At 33.5% G+C, this 10,308-nt stretch overlaps 1 protein-coding gene across 2 annotated transcripts in view; it reads right to left on the bottom strand.

Annotated features, from left to right (window-relative positions):
- Nucleotides 1–10,308, bottom strand: part of LOC106463074 (testis-specific gene 10 protein-like) — a 24,615-nt gene that overhangs the window by 6,670 nt on the left and 7,637 nt on the right. Inside the window, exons 1-4 of one of the 2 annotated variants that reach the window (XM_022390479.1) lie at nt 3,402–3,406; nt 2,797–3,027; nt 1,669–2,052; nt 163–267 (exon numbers count right to left, since the gene is read on the bottom strand). In XM_022390479.1, coding sequence (XP_022246187.1) covers nt 163–267; nt 1,669–2,052; nt 2,797–3,006 — 699 coding nt within the window. In that variant the 5' untranslated portion in view covers nt 3,007–3,027; nt 3,402–3,406. Of the gene's footprint in view, nt 1–162; nt 268–1,668; nt 2,053–2,796; nt 3,028–3,401; nt 3,407–10,308 lie in introns of those variants that run through there. The other variant, XM_013923044.2, reaches the window with a different exon arrangement.

Below are 10,308 nucleotides of genomic sequence, written 5' to 3' on the forward strand. Positions count from 1 at the left end.
TACAAAGTTTGTATTGAGAAAGAATAAACTAGTTTTAATCAAGAAAGGACTTGTATTGCTGAAATTTCTCAGAAAGACTTTCTACCAGAAATTAATAAACAAGCAGATATGCAACAGTATAGAAATTAAGAAAATCTTTTACTATACTGGAAAGATTTTTACCTTAGCACCTGCAGTATTTAATTCCTCTGTTAGGTGAGTCACTTTCATTTTTGCTTCTTCTTTTTCTCGTTTTTCAGCTTCCCAATCTTCTCTGTAAGCTCTTACCTACAAGAATAGATAAATAAATCATAGATAATACAGGGTTTTACTTTATGGCAATAATAACTTCCAATTAGATTAAGTTATGTTCCTAGAGTAAAACTAATAATTAACCTGGCCATCAGCCAAGCTAATAAAATATAATTTTCTTATGCATCTACTTATAAAGATTAGAATGTATTCTTTCATTAGTTGAGTTTCTTCATTGTTAATGATACTTTCAGCTGTAAACCTAATAATACCTCAAGGTTCAGCCAGCCTAGTAACTTTAAGTTCGTCTTAAATACAGAATCAACATGATTATACACAAAAAACTTCCATTTTAAAATACTGCAATTAGTTTTCATTTCTAGCTTTTCAACATCATTTACTGCCATAGTTACAATAATGTTTAAATAAGGAAAAAGTCAAGGCTCAGGGCTCAAATTTCACTTTAGCGTATTGTAAGATGATTTTATGTGTTAAGTTGGCATGTGATTCAATCACCCAACAAAAGAAGGCAGAAGATTTAGTGGATGGAATGCTTATGCAAGAATAAGTACAGAAGATAAGAAACAGATAAGTGTAACAAGATAAATACAATCAAATACATTGAAGCTCACATTTCAAAAGTTCTAATGTGTGGAATAAGAAATAAAATTACTGAAACTACAAGACAAAACCAAAGAGTGTGAATCGCTATAAACATTAATCTGGAATGGGTAAAAACTACATCAAGCCAAATTCAATGGAAATAGCCAATGGGCAACTTCTTCTGTCAACTCTAGAAACAAACTGAATGAAGAAAATGAAATTCATTCAAGAAACAATAATTTTCTATAGCATAGTCAATCATAAGGGATTACCTTCCAATCCAATTGTGGTACATCCACATTTGTCTCATACTAAGAAAGTTTTTGACCACCACATAAAGCAGCTATGGCAATTTTGACTTAGCCCTACTTTAGGTAGTAGCCACCTATGGCTGTTTTACAAGTTCATGCCAACAACAGGAACCAAAAATTTTATAATATTTATTTTTTCTCAATATGCTAATTATAAAACGGTAAAATAATAAAGAAAGTATCGCCATAAATGGAAAACAAATTCTCTGAAAAGGTTAATTATTTAATGGATTTAACTTTATTAATGGTAGCTTATTTTCACTGATATATAGAGAATATCCAAAAAGAAGTGTTAATTTATAAAATGGAAGTAACAATATAACTATTTAGTCTACTGCTGAAATTTTCACCAAAAAATATATATAACCTTAAGATTATACAATATGCACATCTTCATGTTTATTGCCATTACACAGTTTTTCTTATTCACACTTGTACATGTAACAATAAACTATTTTACGTCAATAGTACACTTTTTCATTATATTTATATTAAACTGAGAAAAACATTTCCAAGTACTTACCTGCATATCTAGCACTTCTTGATGTTCTTTTCTTTCATTTCTAACAAGATCTAGTTGATGGGCTAAAGCCTCAAAGTTTTTATGCATTTCTTGTTGTTCCTTCTGTAGTCGACAGTTATCTCTAACCACCTTTTCATAACTTTGTTTTAAAGTCAAATGCTGTTCTTGTTTAGATAGAAGGGAGGAATCACTATGTCTATAGGATCCACAAGTGGCAACGACAGGACTGTTAGTTTGTTCAGTCACAGACTTCTTTAACAGATGGTCTTTTGGATTCAAAGAGTTAGACTTTTCTTGTAGTTCTTGGAAGCTGGCAAGAAGCTGTTGGAGATACACCTGTCTCTCCTGGTTATATTTCTGCCATTTTTTATTTACATCAGTTATCTGATAAAAAAATAAATAAGATATTTGTTAGATTCTTATGGTGGAGGTCAGTTTGGAGAAGGTGACCAATTGGTTAATTATACAAATCCTTATACTTTTCCCATCCATTCATCACAGAACTATGCATTTCTTTTTTTTTTACTTGAAGAATTTTTTATATTTATCTTTATACTTGATTAACCAATTACTAAAAATATTCTAGTATATGATTATTTATCCATTTTTTACTTGGTTGTATTTTAGTAGAGAAATATCATTTACTGTTATTAATTTTTCATCAAGCAACTACAGTGTAATGCCTTGCAGGGATAATACAACTAATTTTCATAAAAATAAATTGAAGAAGAAAACAAAAGAATAACATGCAAGAAAACACAATGATATGAAGCAATGTTGAACTTAGATTTTATTTCCATGTTTAAGAATAACTTGTATCCATAAAATGTGAACATTCCAAACATCTACCAATTTTCAGCATCAGAAATAACAAAAATGCCCATATCAATATTCGTCTATACTTCAAACTTGTATTCACAAATAAAACCAATAGAAGCACTGGGTTGCATAACAAGGTGCCTCAGGTAATTTTAGTTTATTAAGATATAAGGGGGGAAATGGCATTAGTTAGTCTTTGTTAGGACAGATAATTAAATATTGGTTTGATCATATATAGTTGTCAGTGTTAAATACCTCTAAAATAAGATCTCATTAATTTCCTGAAGCTTACAAAAGAATAATACCCACCTCTTTGATAACATTTTTTAGCCTACTACATTCAGCTATAGAAACTTTTAACTTCTGCTTGATGTCTGAACAACATTCATTTTCCAGTAACATCTGGGAAATTTTATTTTCTGCAGACATTACTTGTTTAGTAGGAGAATATTCCATCTTTTGTTTGACAGGAGAACAAGATCCAGATGCTTGTGATGCCTGAGGGATTTCTTGTTGCATTGTTGTCTCTCCAATAGCATCCTGTGAAGCAATATACTAATTTATTGAGCACCAAAATCAACAAGCTAGCTGCCATACTGCAATATGAAGACATTTGTGAACTACACTATAAATTATGTACCTTAAAAAACAGAAAGAAAGTAATATAACCAACTGTTTAATCGTACAAATGTGGTAATTTGAGTGGTTAAAAAGTACATTTCTAGTGGTAACTAACAGATAAACCCTTTAGCTCTGTGTTCAATATGAAGAAAGCCACAAAAATGGTATAATCACACAAGTAAGAAAAATTTTCTCATTAAAAAACATATCATGAAACAAATTATGATAATAAAATCTTCAACATTAAACCTTTGACTTAATGCTATATGATAACAACATGTTAAAACAAAGACCTGAAGCTCAGATTGATGTAACTCAGGCCTGATAAACAAGGCACGAGGGTCAGTTTGTTTGTTTGTTTGTAATTAAGCACAAAGCTACACGATCGGCTATCTGTGCTCTGCCCACCACAGGTATCGAAACCCAGATTCTAGCATTGTAAGTCCTCAGACATACTGCTGTGCCACTGGAGGCAAGAGGGTCAAATTTATAACTTTTGCTGTTTATTAGACTGGATTTGAAGCTCAGACTTATACACCTCTGGTTTTTTATACAGGGCTTGAGGTTCAAACTTGCATAATTGTGACTTGATAGACAGGACCAGGCTCAGACTTGTATATTAAATTTGGCTTGTTAGACAAATTTTCAGAATTTCAAAACTTTAATTTGAAAACGTTGAAAAATTGAAAGTCTGTAAGAGCGTCAATTAGCTTTATTAATAAGTTCCCCATAGCTGTTTGGTGACATTATTCCAAGATGTAGTTTGCTCCGTACTTAAGAGTCCAGAGTCATTGCCTACAATCAAAATCAGTTTACCACTTCTACTACATAATCAATTACGTAGGAAGACAAAAACTAAATCTACTACTACAATGCAAATCTATTGTGACCTGCTCATGTTCTGTAAATATTACCGGATATCATAAATGAAAAAACGAAGGGGATTCCCCTTCAACATAACAAAGGCTTCACTTGTGACGTCATAGTTGCGTCTGAACCTTGTACAGACAATATCTACCGTGCACATGCGTAGAAATCACAGCTAAAATACTAAATACATAAACTATATTTGCCATACTTGGTAAGGCAAGTATAAAGTGACTTTCTAATGTTTAGTACTACTCACAAGATTGTGAATAGTAATTTTAAGTAGGAGATAAAAACCAATTTACGTTTTGTTTTTTTTAATCAAGCTTGGCCGACCAATGCTGGTAATGAGAAAGCAACCAACGACATTGTGAGTTTCACATAAGTTTCAGTTAAGATCTTCAGAACGCCTCCTAGGATAAGTATACATACACTATAACCATAATTGAAAAAAATTATTAAAAACAGCTAAAATGTCATAGATGAAGTCACCTCGCACAAAATTTATAAGTAGGTTTGTGTTGAACTAGCTACACGTTTTTTTTTTCACCCATCTGTAAATCAAACATAAAATGATATCTATGCCACAAATTGCAGACATTCTTAACTCCACCAGTTCTGTACATACATTGCTTATTACACAAACAAACACACACACACACACATATATATAATCGTGAATTAGGGATTAGTATATAGCACGGTGTCAGTTTCAAATCATACAAAATGCTAAAAAACGAGTGCACAACACACATGTGAAGGATTTGAAATGTTCGGTTCCATAAATGACATCATGCATCAAAACTACAAACGATACAGAAACAGATTTTTTTAACCAAATTTAGACTTGACGTGTAGAAAAAAAATCGATGATCTAACCTATTTCAGGATGTCTACATTAAAAAAAAGTTTCTTCCTCTTGACACTCCAGGCAACATTTTTAAATTTCCAGCCCTTCACACACACACACGCGAGTATTTCAACGTTTTTCTCAAACTCTAACTAAGTAATACCCTTTATTCAGTTTACTGAACCCGGCTATAAAAAATAATTTCAGAACACACCTACTCAGGGGAGGGTCTACTAGAACCCCCTCCAAATAATATATAATATTTTGAGATTTTAAAGTTCTCTACATTGTGTTAATTGTTTTCTGATCCTTAAATATTAAAATATACAGCAATTAGCATAGTACTAGTATGATTTGTGAGGGTATGCAGATTCTGAGACAAAATGGAGAAAATACAACTTTTACAGGTTCGTTGCCACCTTGGATTTAAATTTACACGAACTGAAATGGGATTTGTTCTAAAAACAATGAAGCTTATAAAGATAGACAGCCAATAAATTTACTAATTTACTCATTGAGGACATGCAAAGACAAAGAATTTCTCACTACACATTACATAAATTCTCAGTACTTCCCATTAATTTTTTTAACGATGTTATACAAAATGTAAAAAACCACTTCCGTCACATTATAACGCCCCCCACGGCTGAAAGGGCGAGCATGTTTGGTGGGACGGGGATTCGAACCCGCGACTCTCAGATTGCTAGTCGAGCGCACTAACCACCTGACCGTGCCGGACTTTTTTTAGGGTTCATTAATGATTTAGGTTTAAGATTTAGTTTTGAAAATTTTTGTGAATGTATTCGTCTTAACGTGATTTGGGTTAGGCACATTTTTAGAATGTTTCATTTGTTTATTTATAAATGATCTGCAATTTTGGCTTTGTTTTAAGTTATTTTCTCTTGCTTAAACTGTATACAGAAACAAACTCAATGTCGTTGTATTACAATTAAGCTTGCACATTTAGACAAGAAAACACTCCTCTTGTTTTTTGTAATATATGTTGCTTCTCTTCTTATCTGGCAACGTCACACCAATAGAAAACGAATGGTGGTTGATCAGGACGACTCGGTAACACCCAAGCTTAGTCGAGAAATAATATCGAACAATTTGTTAACTTCCCCGTTGAAGCGTTTACGAAACTCGTACAGCCCGCTGAGTCATCCAGAAACGTTTCTTGGTAGTAAAACAGTACTGCGCAAGAACGAGATTATAAAGTTTAGGAAAAAGCTGGTGGTTTATTTATATAGGCGTTGTGTGGACATAACAACAAGCAGTGGCTAACCTAAACGCGGAGGATTTAGGCCTTTTATTGTGTTTTCGTAATTTTTCTCGGAGTTTGTTTTAATACTGGTGATTTTAAACTGAAAATAATATATAAATCCTATCTTGGAAGATAAGATCCAGAAGAATTTTTATAGACCACAGAAGGCGACTACAGTTTATAGGCGACCTTAGATAATAACTTGCATATGTGTATTTTTAATGCTTTATGATGACACCACAAATCATGCACAGAGACAAATATCAGGTAAGAAAGACAACGCCCACTGGTGTAACGGTATTAGAATTACCTGTGACCGTGAGTGTGATTTAATTTTTATAATCGGTCATTTTTTATCAAGTGTTAAATTTCACTTAGTTACTAAGTAGATTCTTGGCGAAACGAAATTAATGGTGTACAGTGATGCTCTAATACTATCGCTAGTATTAGTAATAGTAAATAAAATAAAAAATTAAAACTAATACTAGTGTTAGCAGTTATGCTAAGCCTTTGTGAGTTTTGTTGCATTTGGATTTTCAACTTAAAATTGAGTAATATCTTGCAGATAATAACTAGTTACGTTCATCGTAAATAAATTTCACAAATGTAAATTAAATCTTTTATATCTTAAGCTTAAACCAGAATTTACATTTGTATTCAATGGTGATTACCTACGTTTGACCAAAATTCCATTATCTTATTGCCTAGAGTTACATGTACTCCCAACTCTTGGGCTACTCTTTTACCAACGAATAGTGGGATTGAAACATTCCTTACTCCAATCTCCCAAATGAAGACTCTAGCCTTCTGAAGATTCCTGGACAATTTTTTAAAACATTATGGGAAATCCCTATGATGTCTGAAATTAAAAGAAGGTTTTTGAAACATGTCAATGGAATGATCAATCCAAGTGAAATGTGATGAATATTAATATCCCAATGAAGAAATACCATACCTTTTGGTAAATATTAAAATAGTAATCTCAAATCATGTAAATATAAAGATTATGTACATTCCATGAATGATATAAACAAAAACTGTTGTTTCAATTAAAAAAATGTGTTTAATGATGTTACACATATATGATTATACATATTTGAAATTACTTTGTTGTTTGTTTGTTTTAGAGCAAAACCACATTGTACTTTATGCTGTGTCCACTGTGGGGAATCGAATCCCGGATTTCACCATTGTAATTCCATAGATGTCCCACCATTCCTCTGAATGATCCATATCTTTCTTTAAGAGGTTCACATCTGCAATTGACAATAGAAATTAACATATATATATATATACTTCTTCTTGGAGTGGACCAATTTAAACCTGATGAGGAACAGTTAGAATTCCTAGAAGACCTGTTAGAATTTTTGTGAAAGACTAGTTAGAAATTTTGCGAATTTCGGACCCTGATAATAACTACATTTTGTTTTATCACAACCTGATAAAGCCTTCTTTGGGTAGTCATGTACAACATTTTTATTCTTCACATCCACCAGAACTATTACAACCACCAATTCTCCAGGACATGATGGAGTATTCTATTCTAATACACTCCAGTTACTAGATAAAGAATTATTGCTAATAACTTCTGGTTTGATATTTAATTTCTTATTGTCCCCCCAGTGATACAGCGATATGTCTGCGGACTTACAACGCTAGAATCCGGGTTTCGATACCCGTGGTGGGCAGAGCACAGATAGCCCATTGTGTAGCTTTGTGCTTAATTACAAATAAACAAATAATTTCTTATTTGTGCAATGAACACCATCCTTGTTATACTGGATGTTCAACTTTTGGTGTAGTAATTGCTATATAGTGTACAGGGATTTCTTGGTCATAAATTGTGAAGCTAGTCTAAACTCACATCCACGTCTCCATATGCAATATGCACTCTTCTTCAATATCAATTACCCACACACCGTGAAGTACAGAGAAGCTTCCAATACTAAGGGTAACTTTCAACTTTCCTCTTGTTAAAACGTAATGTCCACTTACTGTTTTCATCAATCTCTTTTCTTTATTCATCTCTGGATGTAATTTCCCACCTTTCATTAAGAAATCGAGTCGAAAAATTGTAGCTGTAGAACCAGTGTCTATCAGCATATCACGAGGTTTTCCACCAATAAACCTAAGGACAAGTGGATGATTTTTCTCAAATTATAAACTTCCTTTCTTAATTGGGGTAGATGAAGTATTACTAGCTGAAGTTCGCTTTATATCTCAAACAAATTCCTGTTCATTTGAGGTCAGTTGGGGGGGGGGGCAGGCCCGTCTCTTCCTATGACCCCAAAGTGTCCTCTTTCTCGGTAATAAAAATGCCTACAGCTACTAAAAGATACAAATTATTTCACATCTTGCTTGCTGCAGGTTATTAGGGAAAAAAATATTTCAGCTTTAATATGAAAATAATACAGGGGTTTGTAGGTCTTTAGAGTAAAAAAGTAATTGTTATATGCTATTAAGTACTAAAACACATTAATACACTGCTTAGTTTTAGATTTTAAAAGTGTATTTAAAACCAACTGAATAGAAATGAAAGAAGATATCTTTGTTTATATGGCTTTTTATCTTATATGTACCAGATGTAACTCACAGTTCCCATATTTTTCCCTACCACCTCCATCCCAAAAAAGGCCTTGCCGTCCTATGCTTACAAATGAGCCAATGAGCTCCTGCCCTTCTAACGTCCTCTGCACATTACTACTCGAAAGATTTTATGTTAAATTTTCTAGTGCATTCGAGAGTAGATTGTAAATAAAAGGTCAGCAAAGCATCGACCAAATAACTGAGGGATGGATAAAAAAATGAATTAAGAAGATAGACAGTTATTTTATAGCCAGTACAGTAAATCCGTTCTTGTGGTCACGTCCTTGAACACGTGTTACCTTTAGCGCTTAGTGAGTTACTCTGTACAAGTAAGTTTATATTTTGTACGTTGTTGTCAGTTCTAGTAAACGTGACCTTAAATTTACCAGTGTTTAAGCGTGTAAAAACATGATTACATCTCTCTTGGAATGTACATATTTATTTAAATCTAGACAAACACAAAATGATGATATACTGAGCAAAAGGTATGGTGTTTCTCTATTGAGATGTTAATATTCATCATACTCATTTTGATCGAGCCCGTTTAAGCACGTAAAAACGTGAAGGAATAAATTAACTAATTTGTTATTGTTTACGTTTGTTTGTTTTTGAATTTCGCGCAAAGCTACACGAGGGCTATCTGCGCTAGCCGTCCCTAATTTAGCAGTGTAAGACTAGAGGGAAGGCAGCTAGTCATCACCACCCACGGAACGACAGCGGAAGTCACGTGACTCTGGTAACACGTAATGAGTTCTAGAAAGATCGGGGAACATCACGAATAATCCAGTATTTGCTAGGTGCCCTCTATTCTTGTATATAAGTGCGCCAGGCAATGAATCGGGATTGAATAGCGGACAGAGAGATTGAAGGTATATACGGACAGTTGAGTCAAGCGCGGTAGTAGGAAAAGTCCGTGAATCGTTCGTTAAGAATGATAGCGTGTGTTTAAGTGACTGTGGAAATTATGTGTATTGCACAGTTGTATTGAGAAAGAATAAACTAGTTTTATTTAAGAGATGACTTGTATCGCTGAAGTTTCTCGGGAAGAATTTCTACCGGAAATTAACAAACGAACAGAGACGTAACAATTGAATTGTAATTTTGTGATTGTAATTCTGTACATTTAATTAAGTTATTGTTAATTGTTATTGGTTTATTGTAAGTGGCAATTGTTCGGGACGAACAATACTAAGGAGGGGGCAGTGTTGTGTCATCGAGGTCACATGACTGGTGTGGCGCCCTCTAGTTTCTAGAACTATCTTGTTCCTTCATGAATGCTCTAGTATTTACTAGATATAGGGTAGTCTGCTTTATAAAAGAGGGTGACAACGTGACGGAATAATGTAATGTGTGTGTGTAGGTAGTGAGTAATTGAATTGCAGTCAGAAAGAGACGTATTGTTGAAGTTAACGTTCGTTCGTTATTGTGTTTGTTTTAGCGCGAATATTGAAATTAAGTGTATCGTAAAATTATATTCGGAAAGAATAATGTTTGTTATGGAATTTTTGTAATAGCCGTCAAGATGACTGGGATGTCTTACTCCCTTCACTGTTGATGGCCTATAGGACAGCAGAGCATGAAACCACTGGATACACGCTAGCAAAGTTGATGTTTGGTCGGGAACTTCGGTTGC

Source organism: Limulus polyphemus, unplaced genomic scaffold (genome assembly GCF_000517525.1).
Source record: "Limulus polyphemus unplaced genomic scaffold, Limulus_polyphemus-2.1.2 Scaffold1317, whole genome shotgun sequence".
NCBI classification, from domain to species: domain Eukaryota; kingdom Metazoa; phylum Arthropoda; class Merostomata; order Xiphosura; family Limulidae; genus Limulus; species Limulus polyphemus.